Source organism: Sparus aurata, chromosome 21, assembly GCF_900880675.1.
Source record: "Sparus aurata chromosome 21, fSpaAur1.1, whole genome shotgun sequence".
NCBI lineage: Eukaryota > Metazoa > Chordata > Actinopteri > Spariformes > Sparidae > Sparus > Sparus aurata.
In genome coordinates this window covers 2,035,137-2,060,617 of record NC_044207.1, presented here as the reverse complement: position 1 = coordinate 2,060,617, position 25,481 = coordinate 2,035,137, and the positions used below count along the sequence as shown (strand labels likewise).

At 42.8% G+C, this 25,481-nt stretch overlaps 1 protein-coding gene across 2 annotated transcripts in view; it reads left to right on the top strand.

Annotated features, from left to right (window-relative positions):
- Positions 1 to 25,481, top strand: part of agla (amylo-alpha-1, 6-glucosidase, 4-alpha-glucanotransferase a) — a 125,166-nt gene that overhangs the window by 21,758 nt on the left and 77,927 nt on the right. For both annotated transcript variants that reach the window (XM_030403344.1, XM_030403345.1), the window contains exons 4-5: positions 1,106 to 1,275; positions 1,635 to 1,838. In XM_030403344.1, the coding sequence (XP_030259204.1) occupies positions 1,106 to 1,275; positions 1,635 to 1,838 (374 nt within the window). The remainder of the gene's footprint in view (positions 1 to 1,105; positions 1,276 to 1,634; positions 1,839 to 25,481) is intronic.

Genomic DNA, 25,481 nt, shown 5'->3' with positions numbered 1-25,481 from the left:
CATTATCCGTGGCTGGGATGATGTTCATCTTCACATAGGCCATCGCTTTGTCAGGATCGGTAAACTGCTTGTCATCTTCCCCGTTCATAATTTGGAGCCGAGCTGGAAACAATAATCCAAACCGGACTCCCTGGCGGTCGCGCAGGAGCTTCCTCACCTCTGTGAAAGCAGCCCGGGCTTTAGCCACGCTTGTAGTGTTGTCTGGGAAGATGGTGATGGGGTCTCCGTTGAAGCGAAGTGGGCCCCGAGTGCGTGCACGGCGCAGCACATTTGCACATTCATGGTAATAATGTAGTTGGGCGATGATAACCCGGGGCTTACCACCTGGTTTTGCTGGTCCCAGGCTTCAATGTGAAGGATCGATCAGTGGCTCCTTTTCGAACTGTAATGCCTCAGTTAGCAGCTTAGCCACCGAAGCAGTGGAGCTCGAGCCGGGCGTTTCGGGGACGCCATGGATCCTTACGTTACACCTCCTCATTCGCCCCTCCATATTCTCACACTGCTCCTTCAGTCCTGTTAATTCTGTTTTCAGATCTCTCACTGTATTTTGCAGAGTAACCACCTTGTCCGACCAAGTGGACAGGCCGTCCTCCACTTCCTTGACATTAGCCTTCACGTGGTCGATCTCCGTGTGGAGCATTGCAGTGCTATTTCTTATTTCGTTTTTCACCGCTTGCAACTCACTCTTGAGAAAGTCGAAGTCTTCCGTAAGAGCATTTTTCAGCTCCGTCTTTATCACTGCTGAGATTTCTGCTTTTAGCGAGAGAAGAATTTCAGACTTCAGAGCTGAAGTATCCATGTCACCAGACTCTGGTGGGGATGGTGACGATCCACCTGGGCGTTCGGAGCCAATTCGGTCCGAGGAGGCAGTGGGCCTGGTGTTAGGGGATCCGGTAAATTTATATTTTCGTAGATTCGATGCCATCTGTGCACTTAGGCGGCTTGACTTCAATTTAAAGTTAAATACTGAAACTTTTCACAGATCAATATGGTGAAATGTTCAGTAAAGAAACTAAATTAAAACAGGCTTGGCGGGAGCCCACGCTAAACGCACCTTACCAGCCCATGTCATCTTTTATAATCTGGTTTTGTTTTTTTTCCACAGAGACACAGAGCAGTCAGGAAGAGGATACATTGTTGTTGATCCAGTCCTTCGTGTTGGAGCAGACAGTCATGTCCTCCCATTAGACTGCATCACCATCCAGACCTATCTCGCCAAATGTCTGGGACACCTGGATGACTGGCCAATTAGACTGAGGGTCTCCAAGGAGTCAGGTATGTGTGTCTCTTAGTGTATTAAGGGGAGAGACATGATTACTGCGTGGATGAGTCTATGCAGCCACTACAAAGGACATCAAGTGTCCATTCACTGAAAAACCAAAAGGAATGATTTTGAATAGAGGCTGTATGAAGAGCTCTGTTGCTGTTTGCAACTCTACAATCCAGCTTTCCTCTTGTTTTGTATTATACTAAGTACAACAGACAAAGCAGCTCCTCTTCTTCCCAACATGTTCATGGTGTAAGCGGCTGTGCGTCTACCTAGAGGCCTCAATCAACTTAAGTCTTACACTTGTGCAAGGAAAGTCTTCGAATGTGTGAGAACCCCGATCTGTGTGTGCATGTTTCTCTAACAGGATACAACATGATCCACTTCACGCCCCTTCAGACTTTGGGAGAGTCCAGGTCCTGTTACTCCTTGGCAGACCAGCTTACCTTTAGCCCTGAGTTCAGCCCAGCTGGCCAGAACTACACCTGGGCAGATGTTGGAGCACTCGTGGAAAAATTACAGAAAGAATGGAACATGCTGTGTATTACAGATGTGGTGTATAATCATACTGGTGAGTGACTGTGTATATATCTTTATGTGTGTGCGCTTTGTATTCGAACTAGTTTATATATAGATATGTAACCCCAACTCTTCTATCACTTACCATTGGCTATTATGATCATATCAGTCTGATACTGAAATCTCCGAAATGATATCCCTCAGTCATACACACATTCCTGGAATCAGACAACATATTTCTTTTTTATCAATCATGATGTGAGCTACTGTATGATTGTCTGACCAGCATGGCTTTCTATATTGTCAATATTTTCATGCTTAATATGAATATGAATAATATCGCTGAGTATATCTAAACCAATTTTCTGATTCAAATTCATCTTTATTTGAATGACCCAGTATCGATTCAGAAAATCCCGAGATTGATCTTTCAATACATGCCGTTCCCCTGATATATGACAGAGGCGGAATGAACATCCACTATTAGCCAGGTGCGGGTACATTTTCTGTTTGCTGAGTAAATGCCTGTTGATTGTCTGTCACGTAAATGTTTGTACCAAACCAATGTATATTACGAAATGTTTGGTAAAGGAATTACCAAAAAGAGATCTAACATGAATAACACAACCAAGTTGCAGTTAAAAAGAATAATCAAAGTGACAGACAAACAAATGAAAAATCCCTAAATAACTCAAAAATAATCAGCAACAAACTGATGGCCTGGCCAAAATACACAAAAGAATAGCCCTCCCAGACCAACCCACCAGGGACCATTGGACTGGGGACTGACCCTCTACACTAACCAATATGAGGAAACTAAACCGAAACAAAGCTGCAAAAGTAGGATTACCAAACCCATCAGATTAACGAAAGGAAAGCATAATATCACCGCAGTCAGCCTCCTGACTGACTGATGCTCAGGCCGGATAGTGGTAGGAGGACAGTCAGAGGAGATTGTCTTACACCCTCTTACTGCATAGCTTCAATTCGGGAAAAAGAGACAAAAGCATCAGCCAACAGCACTGCATGATGACCAGCAGAGGCTCTTAGTCTGCTCAAATGACAACTGGCAGGCATCAGAAACCACTCGGATCTTACTTTTCAACTTAATAGTTAATTCAGAGGAGAGGCTACAACAGAGAAGAAGCCTCTTTAATAACTAGCCATCACCAAATAACAACAGAGCTCAGTTCGGGTGGTTGGAACAGGGAAAGGTGGTCAGTGCATTATGCATGCCGTTGTGCCATTGACTTTGTGAAAACCCATGCAGAAGCGATCTTCACCATTAGCTTTATCAGCAAGTAGACATTGGGAGCTCCATGCACTACAACTGGGCTCAGCATACATTTTCTGGGTCTCCGGTGCCAGCGTTGTCCTTCAGGGGGGAAGGTCCTTCCCAGGGGTGCAGCAGACTCTTTATGGCTCTGTAGGCGATGAGGAAGATGGCCCACTGGATGTAGAGGGACCCTGCTGATTTCTTCCACATGGTAGGGGTGTCTTCTTACAGTGTGATGCGTGGATCCCCGTGAAATGACCTTGACACAACCAGGTTATGTTGGTGGTAAGCAGGACGTGTTGTGGTTTCGACCAGAGGGGTGTTTTTTCTCCGTAGCTCTCTGATGCAGACCCAGTCTCCTGGTTGAAGGTCGTAGCACTGCTGGCTGCCAGGAGGTGACTGGACAGCTTTTACTTGTCTGTGGATTAGCTGAACAGTAGAGGTTAAGGCAGAGCACAATGTTCGCTTGGAGGTTCATCTTCTTCACCCTGAGTTGCTTGGCAAGCATTTCGCTAAAGAAACTAAATCAGCCTTCTTGCAGGCCCAAGCTTCGGGCCGGTTGGAGAACATCTCTATACAAGAATATTATCATATCCATTACATTTCAAAGTACAAGGAAGCTGGTTCCACAACATGGCTGTCATTTTGGACCCACATGTTATTTACATTTTTACAAACATGGCAAAGCCACAATTTATTATTCCTTCACATCACATGATCACGTTGTTAGGAGAAGCAAGATTGTTAGCGGGTAGGGAAGGACAGAGCTTTACAAGGACAGGAATGTCAAGTTTTGCAGCCACTTTGGCTGCATGATCACCCAAGAGAATTGCCTCTTGAACCAGGGTCCTTGGATTTGGTGTAAGCTTCACAATTAACAACAGCAAATAGATGAAGGAAATCATGTAAACAGCATGTTTGGAGTCTGTGTAAATGGTGACAGTTTTACATTTTGCTAGATGACAGGCTCTCATCAGTGGAACAACTTAGCTACTTTGGCGGAACTTGAGGGTGGCAGGGCTGCGCTATCAACTATTGAAAAATGATCACAAATTGCATGCCCTGTGCGTGGCACTCCGTATTCTTTATAAGCAGAGCCATTATTGTAGAAAACTAGATTAGAGTTGGAAAAAGAAGTTCCTGAAAGGTCAGGACGAGGTTTAATAGAACATAACAATCGAACTGGTGCAGCAAGTGACGCATAGTCAATTGTCCATTTTCAACAATAACCTGTCATTCCTAAAAGTGTCTTCATCTGTGGCACATTTGTGGGTCTTGGCATTTCCACTATAGCTCTTATCCTGTACGCAGTAAGGACGCTTGTAGAACTGGATAATGTGTGTCCCAATTATTTCTGACACAGCTGAGCCTTCTTTAGTAAGGTTTTGTGGCCCTTCACTGCTAAAGCCTTGAGAAGGACAACTGTGTCAGTTTCACATGCAGCAGCAGAGGGTGAGGCTTAAGGTGAAACTCTCGCCAAAAAGCAACCTAGGCTTTATTTGTGATTTAGTATGAGTCAAACCCTCGTGTCCAAAAACCTTCTTTTTAGTAAACTCTGCGTACACAAACAATGTTCTCAATGCTCGTGTTCATGTGTAGAGACCCTGGTGATACTATGTGCACAGTTTCATGTTGTGTCAAGCCTTCTTGGTGTTTTAAAAATAGTGATTTTGATGCTAGCATAAAAGTGCCCCTGCCCCCGATGGAAAATTAGCTTGCCCGAAAACAAAACTATGGTAAATCTTAAAAGTGCCTCTTTCATCGTAATTATGCATTTACATGAAGGTTTGACTCATATTCAATCACAAATTGATTTTGATCGATCAGAGCAGCTAACATAGTTATTTTGTTATGTTGAGAAATCTCTAAAAACACTCTGTCTGGGGTGCAATAGATGGTGCAATTTAGTTTGCATAACAAATCTCGCCATAACAGATTCACGGGCGTGGTATCTGATAGATGAAAAGAGTAGGAAGTCGTGAAACTTCACATTCTTTCAGTGAAAAGACCTATACTGCCCTACAAAGCCAAAGTGCAGTAACTACACCAACATTGAAACTGAGAAAAATGCCTTCAAAGTTTTCATACTGGCCAGAAAAACATGTTGCAGGTATTATAGTGGTGATACTTTCAAATAATACCTTTATAGGAAGGAAAATTGTATAGAAAAAAAAAATACCAATGATATGACCTTTGACCCCGAAATTGTAGATACTGCACTCTGCCTTTGAATTACCTCAAACAACTAGAAAACTATTACAAAAGCAAAGTGCAGTATCTACAACTTTTGTATTACTTATGTCTTTTTATTTATTTTAATTGGTTTTGTGTTTTGTTTATGGTTCTTTATAAAAGTTTGAGAGTATTGAAATTGCTTGTAAACTCCAATAATCCCTTTTTGTCCTAATGTCCCTGTCACATCGCAGTCTTAAACATTTTTTTTTTGTCAACAACATTATGTTTCCAAACACCCATAACATTTTACACACAATCAATGGTATTTTGATTTGTGGATTTTCATTCTAATAGGAAATTAATTCATGAAATACCAAAACAGCTCTTAAAAAATATATACAAATTAGGAAGGAACTGAGACGGGCTCAGTGCTCTCAGGGGCTGGGGAGGAGGGTGCTGTGCGTGTGTGTGTGTGTGTGTGTGTGTGTGTGTGTGGAGGGGCTACTGCATGATGTCCATTCTGGTAATGTGCGCTCCTGGACCTGCAGGAAGTGCTATTGCGTCTTGAGACAGTTTATGCGCATCACAGTGGGTACGTTGTGCGAGTAGCCTATGGCTTGTGGCTTGTATCACTAGGCCTAGAGCGTAAGAAATTCAGTATTACCATCTGAACTCTTATTAAATAATTATATCAGAAAAAGTAAACTTAGCTTATGCGTTTGCATGAGAAAAGAATCGTGTTGTCGGATGAGACTGTGTGCCCTGGGTCACGGGCAGCGACTTGAGACCAGCCCCTCTCGCTGTCAGTGACATTAATTTTATTATCATGTTATCTTACAGTGACAACTGCAAAGCAGATATTGGAAACGTAGCCAATCTACACAGGAAAAATACTCTTGCCAATTAAATCTTTATGTCTATGTTGCCAGTGTTCTGTCCGTTCAGGACGAATTTATCTGTGTTTGTTTGGTAATGCCTCACTGCATGTTTGGTATGCAGCTGTTTCTGTCTGAAATAGTTAAGTTTCGTTTTGATCGAAAGTAAAGCGAGTTGCACAAACCTCTCATCCAGCGTCCTTTTAATACACAACAGCCAGATCGGGTGTTTTTTCGCTACATCTTAATGCCTGTTCACGGTGTGTTTTAGCTGGTTTTCGCCTGGAAGGCTCGATGGAAATCTGTCACTGTCTTGAACGAAGTTAAACTGTGAGAACGCGCCGTTCACAAACGCCAGAATGAACGCGTTCACAATAACGTTCATCAGGCAGAAATACAGTACGTTCAGTTCACGTTCGCCCAAAATATGAACGAGTTCATGAACGATCGTTCATTGAACGCGTTCATGCACAACACTGATATCCAGAGTGGATAGATGCTACAGTCTTCAAGGGAGCAGGCAGGCTAAAATGGTTTAATATGCTAGGGGCTCGCTAGCTAACCTAGCGCGAGGCTAACATATGATAATGAATAGATTTAGGTGTTATTTGACAGGTTAGTTGTTCATATTTTTCCATCTTCCTTACCTCTGTCTGGATACTTCCGTTTCAAAGCAAGTTCCACCATGAGCTTTCCTCGGGATTGTGACATGATGTTTGTATTAGTTTTACGATATAGCAGCTATCATGTTGGCTAGGTAGTGTGTGTGAGAAGGAATGCCGGTACTAGAAGCTAATATTCGGACAGAGGGTAGGATAGATTTGGATGGGGCTACTAAGGCAGACCGCAGTATCTACTGCATCAAAGCCGGGTAAACAAAGGCAGAACGCAGTAACTTCACTTACTGCGGTTAGCCTTTTTATTAGGTTGGATTTTGTAGTTACTGCAAATTTGACATAGTGATTTCTCTAAAACGGGACAACGTTGGACCAAGAGCTTTTGTCACAAGACAAAGAAGGTGTTATAAAGCCCATTTTCAGTCTAAACTCAATTTTGACCAAATATGTAGTTACTGCACTTTGCCTTTGTAGGGCAGTATAGCCACTGTAGTAGGCCTACATACAGGTAGACAAATGGGAATACCTCCCACCCCCGCAACTCTGTTTACTTCAGATACTTTCAAATGTGAAGATTTTGTTGATTTTCATGGGGGAAAAGAGAAGCTCCCATATCTATGAAGAATTGTGTTAATTCACATTTATCATTAAATTAGATTATTCTTTAGTTTTTGCTAATTCAATAAGTGCAGCTTGGGTTACAATTTTGTCCTGTTACAATGTTGTCACTGTCGTGACAGCTCTACTGGTTATACTGTTGGGTTGGTGGGTCTTCTATTTTGGTTGCTTGATGCAGGTGCGTTGGCACGGTATGTGGGGTTGCTTTGTTTTGGCAGTTTCTTACCCAATGGCCTGGCTCACCACATAAGAAGCAATTCTAACGGTTAGAGAAAGGTGGCCTGTGGCGCTGCTCATGGTGTGAGGGCCAGCATCTTTGGCGCCCCCTCTCTTTTTGGAAGCTTCCTCTGCCACTGCGTTCTCCACTGGTTGTGCCGCCTCTGTAGTGAGACACTTGAGAAACCAATCCAAATGGTGCTGTGCTATTTCTACCAATTCAGTCATTGGTTTTCTTGACCACCCAACTGTCAACTTTGCCTGATTTTTGGTCGAAGACTATTCACAAACAAATGTTGCATGTAACCAGTTGAAAATCAGACAGTTTGACTTGGTGACAGACCACAGTTGTCCTTGTCATCATTTTTACATGCAGCTCCCTAGGACTGTCATCTTTTCCTTGTCTAATTTTTGTAAGAGGAGTAAATTCAATTTGTTGCATTACCTCCAGTTGAACTGCTAAAGCTATGATGCTGTAAAGCATCTGAGCTTTCTCTGGTGTGATCCTTGACCACTCTGGGATTGCAGGGGATCTCACAGTTATCGATTACTTTGTCTTTCAAATCAGATGGCACAGTCAGTTCTAACAGTTGTATCCTAGCAGGCTTATGAGCACTATACATCATATTTTAGCTCCCTTCAGCTCCAAGGTTTGTAGACAACTTCTTTTCCCATTGTGAGTTGTCAAGCTAATTTTGTTGTGTTTGTTTTCTTTGGTTTTCAAATTTTCTTTTTGGAACCCACCCTTGTTCTTCTACCTGATTATTTATCTCACGTCTTGGGTATTCAAAAACCAGTGCTATCAACACTGGATTCGTTTATCTCTCTTACAGAATAAAGGCTTTTTATTTTGATCTTATTTCTTTGTTTTAGTGTTTCTACAGGACATGTCCAGTCTGCGTTGTGTTTTTTTTCTTCTTCTTCTTCTTCTTCTAATTGTGCTATTAGCTTTTTATTTTGATCTGTGAGAGAAACTATTTTAGATTAAAGATTTTAGGTGGGGGCACACATTTAACATAGTGATCAAACCAGGTCCAGACGTCTCTTGATCAACTGGTGTTACGCAAATGTGTATCCGCAGGGTGTAGGAGACAGACAGAAATCACCATTTAGGTCTGGAGGTCAAAGGGCTCTTTCCAGGCGTCACTTGAGACGTCACTTCAAATTTTCTTCCTCACTCCCCTAGTTGCACAATCCACATGCTGGTGGAAATGTGGGAAAACTGATTTCATGTTTGAAATCCCCAGGGACAATGAAAAAACCTCAGTGTGAGTAAATTGCAACTCACTGATATTTAAGTGTAGTGTCAGCGGTGGGGGGCACGTACACAGCAGTGATAGAAACTGAGGTAAACTCCCTGGCAGAATTGTCTGCAGTTTACATTCAATAGCTCAATGTCCAGAGAGCAATGGCTTGAGACAAACTACACAGACCAACCTCTCGGGATTAACCGCTCCTGTCAGCATGAAATGTAGCCAGTATGGATGTCCCGATCAGGTTTTTTTTACCCCGATCCCGATCCGAGTCCTTTAATATTTAGAATCTGCCGATACCGAGTCCCGATCTGATACTTAGCCTTAACTAATATTTTCCTGGATAATACAGCTGCATTCAGAAAAGAAGTACCTGCATTCCTTAATAGTTTTCTCTATTTTGTTGAAACAAAGTATATCCTTTCATATGGCTCTTTCTTATTCTACATATGCTGTTGCAACATCCACCTTCCTTGTGTTAGCAGGTGAGTCTGTGACGATGCACTGTGACAGCAGTCCCTAGTGTACAGCCAGCTGGAGTGTGTGCGCGATGCAGCCCATTCTTGGTACCTCCATATCATCCACTGCTTTTTTCATATTCCTTATGCTGTCATGTAAAATGACGTGGACGCATTGCTTCTCTATTTCACACGTGTTCAGCATCTCCTCAATTGTCTGTTTTACATGCTCTGCTGTATGGGACCCACGAAAGTAGTGCGCATACCGGCACACTGTAACTCGAAAGTGGAATCAGTCTAATTTATTGCAGGGATGGTAGGGCATACCAAGGATTCAAAAACTCCAGGTGACACAGAAAACCCTGATCCTCTACCACGGAGATGAGCTGGTTATCCAGAGCGATGAATTTAATTACCCTCTCTGTAATATTTTTGGGCATGCCGCTGTCTCAAGGATATTTCTCTTAACCTTTGAGAGTATCCGAGAGTGTTTATTGGGTTAACCCTAACCCTAACCCTGTATTGCTTGAGTCTCTCCGCTCTTCTGATGAAGCCTAACTGGCGAGGACCAAACATTTCAGCCAGGAGCCATTCCAGGCTGGCATCTCGCACACCACAGCACCTGCTAACAAAGACGTTTGTACATATTACATTTACCATCATTGTTGTTTACACAGGCTATGATCAAGATGGTATGCATGATATTTTAACGTTTGACTTGCACTTTTGATGTTTTTATGCACTTACTTTTTCACACATTTTATTTATTTCTTTATTTTACCATCTCGACTTTTAGCTTTTGCAGATATCAACTGATGCAATTCATCCATTCAATAAGTATTCCCTGCAAGCAAAAAGGTTTTTTACTCCCTCTAAACTTTTGTGGTGTGTTTTAGCACTTTTATGACTTTTTACCGAGTGCGTGCTTCCTGGTTTACACAAGGAAACACGCACTCATTTGGTTGTGCACAGCCGAAGTAAACGAAAATCCATCTATGTGATTTTTAATATGCCCTTCCACTCCTTTTCTCTTTTTTTACTAAAAAGGAGAGTGCCTCTATGACCCTGTTCAGACTGCAGGCAAAAGTGGCCTGAATCTGATTTTTTTGGGGTCAAGTGACCAGGTCAAACTTCTTCAGAAGTAGTGTGAACATTCATATCTTGCCCAGATCTGATTTTTTCAAATCAGATTTAGACCACTTCCATATGTGGTCCTGAATCAGACCCAGGTCTGATTTTTTTCAATGCGGCCGCAGTGTGAATAACCAAGGTGGATTTGATGCAACTTTTACGTCATTCTACATCGACAATTGTCACAATTATGCGCCGGCGAGTACAGACACTACAACAAGGAGAACGGTGATGGAGCAAGTCAGTGGAGGGAGAGTGAGGTGTTAGACCTTATTAGTATATGGGGAGATACTTCAATCCAAGCAAAACTAGAAGGATCATACCGTTACCGCTCCGTTTTTGAAAAAATAGCAAACGAAATGGAAGAACGGGGACACAAGAGAACGTGGCTGCAGTGCCAAAGGAAGGTGAAGAGCCTGAAAGCTAAATTTAAAGAAGCGAATGATTCCAATAACCGAAGCAGTCATGGTAGCATCACCTGCCCATTTTATAACGAGCTTAGCCGTGTTATGGGCGATAAACCCAGCTGTCAGCCATTGGAGCTGCTGGATAGCTACGAAGCAGGCGAAGAGGAGCCTGAAACTCCGAGGAGTTCGGCGGACAGCCTGGATGCTGATGGCGAGACAGGTAAGTTTTCAGTCTTGACATACAAGACCTACGCATATAGAAAATCTTGAGTGGAAACACTTAATATAAAATAAAAGTTAGAAATATCGCAAAGAAGTTTTACATTTGGAGACTAGAACGTTGGCATGTTTATTAGAGGAAAATTATGTTAACAGAATAGACGAGCCAGTCTCCCAGTTTTCTTTGCACAACTCGGAAACCCATCAGAGAAGCAGAGACTACCCTGTACGTGTCTGTCATTCAAAAATGTACACAGTCTATCTACGATCTGATCCAGTGTACTGGTAACCTGGCTCTGCAGAACCAAATTCCATATTATAACCTAACATATAAGGAGGGGGGCTACCATGTGACCCTCATCCTCTCAGGGTAACGTGTGTGTGTTTTTCCTTATACTCATGTCTACCCTCCAAGCCTAACTGTTTATTTTTGTAATTGTGATACTATGGCCAAACACTTTCTCCTCTTTCTTACAGCTACATCTGCCAAGAGCAGGAAAAGGAAGACCAATATGGAAGCAACACTGGAAATCTTCACTAAAAAGATCAGCTGCTCTCAAGAACACAGACGACATTGAGCTTCAATTGAAAATGCAAGCAGCACAGCATGAACATGAGCTCAAAATGCTCTCAATGTTCACACAGTTTCTTGCAAGGTCAAATTCCCCATGTCCACCTTTCTACCAGGCACCAGTCCAGCCCTCACAGTACAACCCAAGACAACTGCCACCTCAGCCTACCTTTTACAACTTTACTCAGCCCCCTAAATTTAGCCTGGGTTCACCTCAGCCTCCACCATGTTACGAGACAACCAACCAGCCTCTATCTTTTCTGCAAGATCTGGCTCAACCTCTACCTTACAACCATCCCCCTGCACATCCTCCAGATCTACCTCAGCCCTTCAGCCAGGTGTCAGCACACCCTCAAGTAGGGCTGGGCGATATGGCCTTTTACTAATATCCCGATATTTTTAGGCCATGTCACGATACACAATGTATATCTCGATATTTTCCCTTAGCCTTGAATTAACACTTTGATGCATACAATCATGCCAGTATGATGATTCTACGTGTCTACATTAAAACATTGTTCATATTGGGGCGACCGTGGCTCAGGTGGTAGAGCGGGTCGGCCTATGTTCGGAGGGTTGGCGGTTCGATCCCCGCACGGCCAACTGCATCATGGCCGTTGTGTCCTTGGGCAAGACACTTCACCCACCTTGCCTCGTGTGAATGTGTAGGAGGGGCCGTAGGCGCTGAATGGCAGCCACGCTTCCGTCAGTCTGCCCCAGGGCAGCTGTGGCTACTATCGTAGTTTACCACCACCAGTATGACTGTGTGTGAATGAATGAATGTCAGCGACTTTGGGTCATTGAAAAGCGCTATATAAATAAAATGAATAATAATAATACTGCATTAATATATGCTGATTTTAAACATTCATGCCAAAAGGGTAAAATCACAACTAAACCAATTTATCAAAACTGTAATTATTAAACAGTTATTAACAAATAGTGCCTTTTATGCATGATGTAACTAATATGATGTATCAAAATAACGCTAAATTAAAGTGCACATTTTGTGCATAATGCCAGTACAATATTTAAACAAATGAATAAAATAAAGTGACTTTTTGCGCATGATGTCACTAATAACATTTCAAACAACAAGTTTTGCGGCATACTTTACATATTAAGTTTATTTGTTCAACGTCCTCCCTCTTGTACCTAAACCCTCGCCAGATGATGGATCCTGCGTTGTTTTTCTTGGGAATTAATTCTCCCTCCATTTTTCATAACACCTGCTGCTGCCGCTACCTGAGATCTCTGCTGCTACATGCTGCCGGGTGTATGACGTTGCACGCACGACAGAATGTAATGTACATAACTAGGTGCGCTTGTTTTATCTCTCTGTGCGGGGAGATGAGAAAGAGTGAGAAAAACCTGTAGCTCAATGCCCGTGACTAAAAGCAACTGCGTGACAATTGAATGTATACTCGAATAGTCACGATATAGTCATTTTCTACATCCCACAGAAAACAGGTCGCGATACATCTAGTATATTCGGTATATCTCCCAGCCCTACCCTCAAGGTCCAGCTCAGCAGCCCTTCAGCCAGGCCTCAGGACATCCACCATTCTACCGACCTCCAGATGATGAGGAAAAGTAAATCAGATCACGATGTTGTGAAAATGTTGTGAAACTTTCAGTATTGTTGGTCAATCCATGCAAAGTGTATCCATCATTATAAAGGTTAATTACAGTTCAGATTATATTTGACAGTTTGATTTCAGGTTACAGTTTTAATGATATGTAGTGTTATTAAACTGACAGAGACTTGCACTATAGCAGAACATTTTTATTTTGAACATTTTCAGAGTATTTATTCAAAGTAGAACAGAAATTAGCAGGTTTTCTTATTTTTTGGCCCGAGAAAAATCCTTGTGTGGTATTTTTGATGACGATTTATATATGGATCAGTTGTTTACATAAACCTGCACAACTGATCATTTTACAGGGATGCATTTCATTTTTTTTTTCAGAACAAAACTGACTATTTCATTTGTATTTAAAACATTTTTTGTTACTCCACACTTTGAGAATGTTATGTTTAAACATTGTCAATTAAAGTTTTCTTTTGTGAATCAGTGTTGGCTCCAAAAAAACTCTGTCAGTGCCTCTCTGACTCTTGTTGGCTCGGCAGCATCTTGTGCCCCTCCTTCTGCTATCCTGTTGTCCTGAAGAATAGCTGGAGCAGGTCCCTCATAGGCCTCACCATGCTTTTCACACACATTGTGGAGAGTGCAGCATGCACTTATGATGGTAGGGACAGTGGAAATGTCCACATCCAGCCGTTTCCCCAGGCATCTCCACCGCCCCTTCAATCGGCCGAATGCACATTCCACCGTCACCCGCGCTTTGCTGTGTCGCTCGTTAAAGTATCTTTGCTGCTCTGTCAGTTTCCCTGTGTCAGTGTTCCCTTTAAGCAGCCAGCTCCGCATGGGGTACGCCGGGTCACCAAGCTGCATGATCGGTACTTGGACACCGTTGATCTCCACTGTGTCCTTTGGTGATGAAAAATAAGAGAAGTTGAATTTATTGGATGTTATATGTTTCTCTAAACATTTTAATCTCCTTTATACTAAGATGGTACTGTTTCCAAATAGGATTTGTGTGTGTGTGTGTGTGTACACATGTGTGCATGATAGTGATAGAACAACTTACTGGTGGAAAAAGCTCCCCTCTCTCTGCCATTGCAAAGAGACAGGAATTCCTAAGAACCCTGGCATCATGGACACTTCCAGGCCATCCCATGTAAATGTTGGTGAAACTGTTATGGGGACATGTGATGTGTTATTTTATAATTTTGTCCATGTAAACAATTATGAAAAGAAACACAAATCAGTTATTACTGCACTGTTGAACATTTAAATATAGGCTAATTTTGAAATGATCAGTAGGGGATTGTCAAAACAAAACAAACGGATCGTTATTGTAAACACAGAGTAGCTATCATATTTTAATATCAGTAGGCCTATCGACAAGCCTTACCACAATTGTATCACAAGGCAGCATTATTTAACTATTTTATAAACCTAAATCAGACTTTTCACTCAATGACGGCTAGCACTAGGAAAGTAAAGAAATTACAGGATAGATTATTTCAGAATTGTAGCAGGCTTACCAGAACTGATGATCTACAACTCCCTGCAGAAGGACCGAATGCCATCCTTTGCGATTGAAGTAGTCAACGTGATTTTCTTCTGGGGCAATGATGGGGATATGACTCCTGTCAATTGCTCCAGCGCACTGTGGAAAACCACACCTCATTTGGAAGCCTCGTAGGACCTCCCGGAGGGCATCTCCTTCGGGCAGTTTTATGACCTCGGGCATAAGGACTTGGCGCACTGCTGTGCAAAATGTGTGCACAATCGCGCACACAGAGGACCTGGCAATGCCAAACAGGTTACCCATCGTGCGGGAACTGATCCCTGTTGCCAGCCAATATAGTCCGGAAGTTTTCAAAAAACAGTGTCTCTGTGAAGCTATTCACATCACATTCCCACCACTCCTGGCTTCGTCTCCACATCCACGTCACATTCCCACCACTCCTGGCTTCGTCTCCGCATCCACACAGACCGCTGTAGTGAATTTTCAGCCACTCCGCAAAAGGCCAAAATAGCCAATTTTGCTCTCTTTCTTTTCATTCTTCTCCTCCTCAGCACCTGCTCATTAATGTTACGGCTGCCATTACACAAACATTTTGAAATAAACGTGAAAATGCTTACTTCCTCCATAACCTCCCCAACTTTAGTGCAACAGCATGCTGCGTCTGATGTCATTGTTATTGTTCTTTTGCGCATGCGGGTCAGTTCGAAACCGCAAACAGTTCACACTGGAATCTGATATAGGCCACATTTTAAAAGGTAATCTGAACAGCCAAACAACAAATCGGATCTGAGCAAAAAATCTGAATTGAGCATTAAGACTTGCGGTGTGAACGGGTTCTATGTTTTAACGATTCGGACGAAATACTTCTTAAAATTCGTTTTAGTTGTTTTAACACCACAGGCACCGACAGGGCAACAACACGTCATAAGGGACTTGGAAAAAAACCTTCCCCCACCTTTTTATAAATATCCTTTAAGGAAATATCTTACTTTCCCAGTGATTTTCCTGCAAAATCATTACAATTATAGTCCATCCCAGGAGTTTCCCACATAACTCCTCTAAAATTGGAAACACAACTGATTATTTTCCCCACGTTTATCATTTTAATTTTTTAATCTGTCTTTTTACAAATGTTTTTTTTAAGTTTATTTCAAATCCACTACCTTATTCTTCTCTCTTTTTCTTGTCCTAATTTTATCAAAATTTAGCTTTAGAATTCATTTCTTCAATTTATCACATCCGTTCCAATTTGCGGCCACATTAGAAATACAACACCGACTATACTGTCTAAACCTCACCCAATGTTGTTACAGATAACAGCCCCGTTCTCCTGCATCGAGTGTTTACATCATAAAGCTTAGTCAAACCTCGGCTGGCGTTTACTGCTGTTCAGTTGCAGTAACGTGGATGCAATTTAGCAATTGCCATTACAAGAGAAAAGCGTAACCCCATATTAATATTTACCTTTATGTAGCCAGGTAAGTCAATTGAGAACCTGTTCTTACTTGCAGTGACGACCTGTAATTAGCTACTGCCAGCAATTTTCAACAACTGTAGTTTTCAGTAAGCCACAGTTGCTTCCCCTCACCTCTCTACCAGGAGAATTGTTTGTAAACTTTAAATATATTACCAAAGAAACAACGCGATGTGATTAGCGATCATAGTTTCCAACGAATAATAAAAACAGGTTTTCCTGTGGCAATTGTGAACAAATGCCTACAGAACCTGAGAAAATCTGCTGTATATACCAAAATTAAGTGTGAACACTGGGCAAACAAGGTTGTCATTTTGCAGTCTCTTGTCTCTAATCTATTATCATTCACTTACCTTTCATAATTTCTAGGTTACACGAAGACTACAGCAGCTTCCTGAGCCACCATCATGCATGGTGGACCGTCCTGGCCTAGAACCTGACTGCCTGAATTTATTTGCATTGCAGAATGCACTGAACATTTATCGGGCAGACTATGGACCTGTACGTCTGAGGGGAATAGTGCAGTAAGCTTTTAGTCACATAAATACTATTCATTTATCACAAAAGTGTTATGATGAAAAGTACAGAACTGCTTCCTCTATCTTATATTGCTTATAGTTTATCTTTTACTTGTTAACATGAAAATTACATATCAAACAATGAAAACACAGTTAGGAAAGATGTTTTATTGTAAGAAACATTTGTAAACATGTGTTGACATGAATGAAATAATAACAAGAAGAAGAAAATAAATATCTGAAGTGAAACAGTTTGACTTTATATATTAACTTCAATATCAATATGAAAATTAAAACTGCAAGCAGTGATGAACGGGCCCTCGCAGTCCGCGCGCATGTCGGGGCGTGCTGCCGTCCAAACGCGGCGCGGCTGAAGCCCCATTGCTTGATCGTTGTTCACAGAGGCAGCAACTGCCTGTGTTTGGGACGGTGCACACCGGGGTTGAATATCAGCCTCTTCTCCCAACGTGTGTTTGTAACGTGGTGGGTTGCCCCTGCCAGTATTAAGTGCTTTCAGGTGAAGTCAGAACAACTTCCTGCAATTCACAGAAATCCAAATGGACTACAGGTGAATGATTTCTAAAACATTTAGCAATCAGGTACGTTTTGACAATCGATTCTGCACTGTTATGTTGTGTGAAGTGTTACGGCCTTCTATTTGCCTTCGTGCTGCCACCTTTTGAAGTTTCAATAAAATCTGATGAATATGCGGCTGACTTACTGGAATTGAATGGAATTATTCAGAGGTTATCCAGAGAGGATACATGTGCCTTGAAAGACAACAGTGCCATCTAGTGGCGACTTGTATCACCTACACCATCAATTCATGTGCTTCTAAGCAAAATTGACCACTTCCTGTTGGACTGAGAGTGTGGGTGTAAATGAGTCATTTGTGCGTCTTGTCATAACACACATGCGTGCCAAATTTCATTCATGTAAATGCATGTAGGGCGCCCTAATTGACTGAGATAAAACTTACTTCATGTTTCCAGTGGGATTCCAGTGGGTGGCGCTATTGATATGACACAGTATTGATGCACAGATCTATTCAGGGCGACTCCCTCTAGATTCCCTCTAGATTTGGCCGAGATAGGACATTGTATGAAGAAGTTATGAGGACACGATGCTTTGCGCCGAAGGATTTGAATTGACTGCTCCACTGTGGCCAGCAGGTATGACGTAGGATAAAGATTTCCATAACTTTTCATCTTCAAGGTCAGAGGATGCTACAGAGTGACTTTGAAGTCGGTGGTGTTACATCTGTAGGAGGAGATAATTTAAGTACGAAGATTGGCAATATTTCAACATGGCGGCCAAAAGCAAAATGGCAGACTAAGTATTGATGCTGAGATTTGTTCGGGGAGACAGCCTCTACAGTTACGAGCAGTTTGGTGTGGATAGGAAATTGTATGTTGTAGTTATAAAGTCTCGATGCTTGACGGCATGAGGAAAAAATGGTTTCCACCGCACCGCCCACTAAAGTTTGGCGCAGCTGAATGATTTCCATAACTTTTGTTCTTCAAGGCATGAAGAAAATTACTGAGTTAATTTGAAGACTGTGGTGTTTAAGCTCTAGGACAAGATAATTTTCAAAGTAGGCATGAATTGGACAAAAATGCCGCCACACATCAAAATGGCTGCCTTCCTGTTGGAGTGACAGTATGGTCCCCCCAGACTTTTTTGTGCGTCTGCTCATGAGGAATCTGCGTATTAAATTTCGTTCTTCTACGCACTTGTGGGAGGCGGGGATGAACATTAGGGGGCGCTACAGAGCCCGCAGGTCACGACCACGCCCAATGACAATGCAGGATCGCAATTTTCGCCAGATGTAACATATATTCCAAATTTGGTGAGTTTTTGGGTATGTTAAGGCATCCAAAACTGCATTCAAACTTGGAGAAGAAAATTTCTGTCCTTCCAATAACAATAGGGACCTCGCAGGTCTACCTGCTCGGGCCCTAATAATAACAAAGAAAGTATCTAGTTGCCATGGATGTGAGCATTCAGTGCTGACTTTATATTGAATTGTGTTCAGCCAATATAACCTACAGAAGCATTGTAAGCTGGTGCTGGGGTTTTCTGGGGCGGAGAGTGAGAGTTGTGCTGCCTGTCTGCGTTTTCAGTACTGAGTAATCAGCATTAATATTTTCAAACCAGTAATCAGATTAAAGTTATTTATTCAAGTCACAAAAAAAACAAAAAAACCCACAAATGCTTGATCAAGGGCCCGGCCCCTGAGGATAGTGGCAGGTTCGGGCTCGGGCAGAGAATCTAAACTCTATGTAGCAGTCAACCATACACTCGTTTTGCCCTGGCCTATGCTAACATATTCCAACATATGCATTATATCACAAAATCCTGAAAACTTATACCCGGCAGAGGGTGTGTGTATGTACTGCTTTACCGACCGGGTCTCTGGGTTTGCATGTGGAAACCGTGCTGATCATGAACTAGAAGCTCGTGGTTAGCGTTAGCTTGGAAGCTCACGGTTAGCGTTAGCTTGGAAGTTCACAGTTAGCGTTAGCTTGTACTATGTGACACTGCTTGGTTAGTTCGTGTAAAATTGCTAAATAAACACAGTGAAATATTTGTACATGCAGACATTTCCCTTGCACATGCATTCCATAATGTGCAAGATCAGAAACGTAATACACAGAAAGATTCTGCTGTAGCACTAACTTGTGTGGTCGAGGCTACGTTAGCTGCTAACCTTACTGTAGTAACTCACGGGAGACTTCTTATCGAACATGGGGAAAGTATTTTCTATACATCTCACAGGAACACCAGGACTGTTTTTTGTTTTGGGGGGGGGGGGTTCCCCAAGTGCTAACCAACACTATTAATAAGTCTTTCTTAGTTCAACTGAAAGTCTTTAAGGTAACTGGGCAACTTAGTTTCCCTTTTTGACTGTCTTCTCACTGGGGTTGCCTTTGTTTCAGTTCTTTGTTCAGTCTCTGAGCTTCCTACAGCTTCAATAGCTGCTGGCTCTTCCAACTTCTCACCACTGAGTACCACCTCCTCAGCTTCCAGCCATGCTTCATTTTTTTCATCGGCCTGACTCAACTGAATAGAGGCAGCCTTGGTTGCTGTTGCAAGTTTCTGGTCTCTGGTGATGACTGTGAATCTGGTCCACATGTCTCCTCACTACTCTCCCATCACCCAGCATAACTTTGTATGACACTGGTCCAGTCACCAACTCAATAATTCCCGGGATCAACTTGGGTCCTAGACTGAAGTTCTGGGTCAGCACTGAGTCTCCTGTTTTGAACCAGCGTCCTTTCGCCTTTTTGTTGTGATCTTTTATCTGTCTTTCTTGTTTTTCCTTCACTTTCCTGTTTAAGTCTGGATGGATTGAAACCATTGTGCAACGTAGCTTTCTCCCGAGAAGCAGCTCTGTTGGGGACAGACCTGTTGTAGTGTGAGGAGTCACTCTGTAGCTAAATAACACTCTGGCTACCTTTAGCTGTCAGTGTGCCCTCTGGACATTTTTTCATCATTCTCTTGAACGTTTGTACCCCTCTGGTAGGGTGCAGAGGTCACATGACGGATACCATTTTTTTTAAGAAGGCTTTGAACTCGGTGCTGATGAAACAAGTGCCATTATCGGACACCAACAACTCCGGCAGTCCATGGTTACTGAAACTGGTACGCAGGCACTCAATTGTGGTGGCTGAAGTGGCAGAGTTCGCTGGATACACGTCCATCCATTTTGAATGTGCATTGACAAGCACAAAAAACATTTTTTCCATAAACGGTCCTGCATAATCCACATGGATACGGTTCCAAGGTTTGTCAGGCCAATCCCAGGGGTGTAATGGAGCTGGTGCAGGAATGTTGCGGTGCTCTTGACATGTTGTACAGCCATTTATGGTATCCTCCACCTCTTTGTCCAACTTTGGCCACCATACATAACTCCTAGCCAGTGCCTTCATTCTGGACACTTCTTGGTGGCACTGTCTCATAACATTTTCTTGACCTGGATTTGGCACAATCACTCTTGAGCCCCATAACACACACCCATTCTGGATACTGAGTTCATGTTTCCTCACCTCATAGGGGGCAAACTCCTCCCCTTTCAGGTTTGATGACCAGCCACTGCGTATCATCTCCCGCACCCTCAAGAGTACTGGATCTTTGTCTGTCCATGCTTTCACTTGATCAGCTGTCACCAGCGTGATGTCAGAGCTCTCCAGCATATGAGAACTCTCTCTTCCAGCCTCTCCCTTCCACTTTTTCTGGGAAAGGAAGGTGGCTCAGGGCATCCGCATTGCAGTGATGCTTCCTTTCTTTATACACTATTGTGTATTTGTACTCTCTCAAGGTTACCGCCCACCTTTGGATTCTGGGTGAGGCCATCTGTGGTACGGCTCGGTTCTCACTGAAAAGTGACAACAAGGGCATGTGATCCCTCACTATAGTGAATTTCCGTCCATAAATGTACTTGTGGAAATGTTTTATTCCAAACATCACTGCAAGTCCTTCTTTATCCAGTTGTGAATAATTCTTCTCAGCCGCGTTTAATGTTCTTGAGGTGAATCCTATGGGTCTCTCAGTTCCATCTGGCATGTGATGTGACAGCACGGCACCTACTCTATATGGTGATGCGCCACACAATGTCCTTCTCTGGGTCATAATGCACAAGCACTTCAGCGGACTGCATCATTTCTTTTGATTTTTCAAAAGCAACATTCTCCTCACTTTCCCTGTGAGGAGAATGTCATCCAGGAAGATGGTCACACGAGGGATGCCCTGCAGCAGTCACTCCATGGTCCATTGGAATATTGCTGGGCTTGATGAAACGCCATAACGTAACACTCTGTATGTGAACAAACCTTTATGTCTCCTGGGCGAGGAGATGGTTGAGTTCAGCCTCAACTCTTCCTCTCTTGGCGTATGGGACGGGCCTGGCTTTAAAAAACCTAGGGGCTGCTTCCTTGTCCACATATATTTTCGCTGGGGGGCTTTTAAATCTCCCAAGTTCATCTTTGAAAAACTCCCCATACTCCCCCATGTGCCTCTTCTGAGGTCTCTTCCAGGACGTGGTGGATCTGGGGTACTGATCTCCACTGTAAACCTAGCCTCTTAATCCAGTACCTGCCTACCAGACTGGGGCCTGAACCTGCTACAACTACCACTGGTTAGTCTTGCACTAGCCCTTTGTGCTGCACTTTAACCACAGCTGCTCCCAAGACTTTTACTCTATGCCCTGTGTATGTTTTGAGTCTCACCAGACATTGGCGTAGCTTTGGTGCCTCTTTTTTCCCCTAAGGTTTTGAACACCGAGTGGTTCATTACTGTTACCCCACAACCTGAGTCCATCTCAAACTGTGTGTCATTGTCTCTATAAATGGCTCTTCTTCTGGTACATCAAGTTCATCTATTTGGACAGTGTGAACATGACTTCTACTGTATCAATGCCATCTTTTACATCCTCCCCCTGGCTGACATAATTTGCTCCTTGAGTTCTCCCCTGCTTATCTGTTTGTACTCCACCCCCTCTAGTCTTTGAATTACTAGCTGATCCTGTGGACCTACACACTCTCGGAATGTGGCCAACTTTATCACACTTGTGACAGGTTTCTTTAATAAACCTACAGTCCCCAGCCCTGTGCTGCACACCTCCACACCTGAAGCAAGCTTTATGATGATGATGCTGCCTACTGGGGGTCTGCATTGTTGACATTTTGTGCACTGCTTGTGGTGCCAACTCCAAAGATTGTAAGTCCTTTACATCTTTGCTGGCTGTCTCAATGGCCTGGGCAAACTTCAGTGCCTTGTCAAAGGTCGAATCCGGCTCTGACAACAGTCGGCGCTGTATACGGTCATCTCCAATGCCACAGACCAGTCTGTCATGTATCATCTCTGATAACTTCCATAACTGTTTCTCCATGCTTTCTGTTTCTGGAATTAAACTTGAAACGCTCCACAATCTCGCTGGGTTTGGGGTTGAAATGGTCCTTTAATAACTTGACAAGTTCATCAAACGTCTTGTCTCCTGGCTTGGCGGGGCTGACTAAGTTCCTCATGAGGCTGTAAGTCTGACTGCCCACTGAACTGAACAAGATAGCATTCTCATTAGCTTCAAAAAAATGTTGGAGCTCTTCACAATATTCCTCCTACGTCTGGGTTTGGCTTACAAAAGGAGCGGCGCTTCCCACCATAGCCGCCGCCATGCTTTTTTTTCCTTGGTTACAAAGTCCGGTTTGTTATGCTAACTTAGCAACTTAGCAGCGAGTCTTACTCATTTGTCTGCACTCACATGAGGCATCCGCTGTACTTTATCCTCATTGCCATTTATGTTGTAACTCACTTCTTCCACCGAGTGTGCACTTAACAGGCTTAACAGGCTGTTGTAAGGCTCATGGCTCATGACAGGCTGTAACATGGACATGTACATTATGAACAGAAACACGAAAATGCTGGAATACGTTTCCGTCTCCGCCAGTGAGGGAGTAAGTGCATGCTCGACGGATTGACTAGTTTGGTCTAGCTACCAGAAGACGCGGATGTCAACAAACAGGTATGTAGCTGCTTTCACAAACACACTGTTTTAACTACTTTTTTTATTCATTTTGAGTCATACACGCTACAGTGCTGTGTGCTAAGGTGTCTGCTGATGTTGCATAACTTTTGGTGTGAGATGTGGAGCATGTTAAGACGCTTAAAACCCAGTGTAAAGTTCTGACCCCATGCTGTTAGCGTTCAATGCTAAATCTCCGTTCACGGAGCTCTGTAATGGTTGGACCAAATCTGTTCGCGTCTTCGGTACTGGCAAGTCAAGGGTAGCTTGAGCAATGAAGCTGCATGTTTAAATCGACCGAAGTTCTCCTTTAAGATGAGCAGCTGGACAGCCGCTGAGATCCAGGAGATGCCAGCGTCTCCTCGGTCTCTGTAGCTGTTTGGTTCTGTCAGCTTGTTGTTGTAGCGGTAAGCTAAGACCGGTCGCTACTTTCAAAAGCCCCCCGCTAAGAATCCAGTTCTAAACTCCAATGGGGTGCAATGTAAAGCTCTTATTTTGAAGACAAATTCGTTGTCACTGTTCACAGCCCAACTTCGAGCCTCACGTCACGTCACATGTTTACACCTACCTCAGATGCGGCTTTTGGAAAAGGAGGAATATTACACCTCCGCTTTAGAAAGACAGGCCGGCACATTGCCGTCCTTACCTTGAAGCAAATGTGCCACCTTTTCTATCTAAAAAGGGCTACTGTCAGAAACCTGTATCTCACTCAAAAAAGCACGGCTGGTCTTTTTTCAAAGTTTCTAGGCGTGTGGCAGCACCATAGACCCAAATACCAGAAAAAGTCAGTTTTTCATAATATGGGACCTTTAAAATCTTCTAAGCGATTCATCATGCTAAGATACTCACCGATATGGCCAGCAGGGAGACCCTCCCACAGGGGATGCTAAAAAGTAAAAAAACATATGAGTACCCACCAAATCATACATTTTCTCCATAGATGTAGACTCACTCTTCACACATATCGACACTGAGCTGGGCATCAAAGCTGTAGCGCAGTTCTTTCTTAAATATCCTGACACATCCCATCCTGATGACGTCATTCTTGAGTTAACTATGAGAAACAATGATTTCGAGATCAATGACGAGTACTTTTTAGAAATGTTGGGATGTGCAATGGGCAGAAAATACTGTCCTGCTTGCGCTAACATATCTGGCAGACTGGGAAAACACAGCATTTGAAAAGTGCAATAAATTACCCTGTCTCTACCTAAGATATCTCAACGACATCTTCAGCCTTGGGCAACACACACTGGCCAAATCTGAGGAATTCATGGTAATCTTAAATAACCATCACTCCCAGATGACCCTAAAATCTAACATACAACAACACAAAGTCAAATTCTTAGACACACAAGCCTTCTTCACCAACTTTAAAGACAACTCCAAAGGCTTAGGCACTAAAGTGTATTTTAAAGAGACAGACAGACACGCACTTCTCTATAAAACCAGCTATCATCCCCGTCATACATACAGAGGCTTAATCAAGTCTCAGTTAATCAGATTTCACAGAATCTGCACCTACAAAGAGGATGTAGAAACTGACACCCAAATACTCTTTACTGCCCTAAAACCTAGAAGGTACTCCACCCATTATCCCTTTAATTGTAACCTACTCACATCAACTTACGCCACTAAACTCAATCAAGACTCACTTCCAGGAGGCCCAGGCAAACGTCACAGGCTTACAAAACTACAAAGTTATAACTGCTTATAGGAGGAATAAAAACCTCAGGGACATTCTCATTAAAACAGCAATGGGAGATACTCAGAAGTCAAAGGTTAAAAATAAAAAACGTATTAATACATCCTATCTTGAGAATCCATTTTCCCAACAGGGCTGGCCTATATGGCAATCCTTCTCAGAAGACTCCAGAAACCTGGTTTACGCCATCCAGTGCAGTACCTGCAAAAAAATATATAGGGGAAACCAGCAATTTTCTTAGAGTTTGAATGTACCAGCATAGCCACCATATCAGAAAACAGAATAAATCGACAGTGCTCTATGATCATTTTAAGATTCACGACCCGCAAAAGTACACACATATAAGGGCATTGAGAACAATAACGCCCGGCCCAGACTTGAAAGGTAAAAACACGAGAGAAGATGGATACACAAATCAAAAACAATTGATCCTTTAGGATTGAATGAAAATTTTCATTGAATTTTAAAATTTTAAGGCACAAGAACAACCTGTTAACCCCCTTTTCTTTCTTCCCTTTTAAACAGTTTTTATGCACATAACAAGTGTGTTTTAATACTATTCT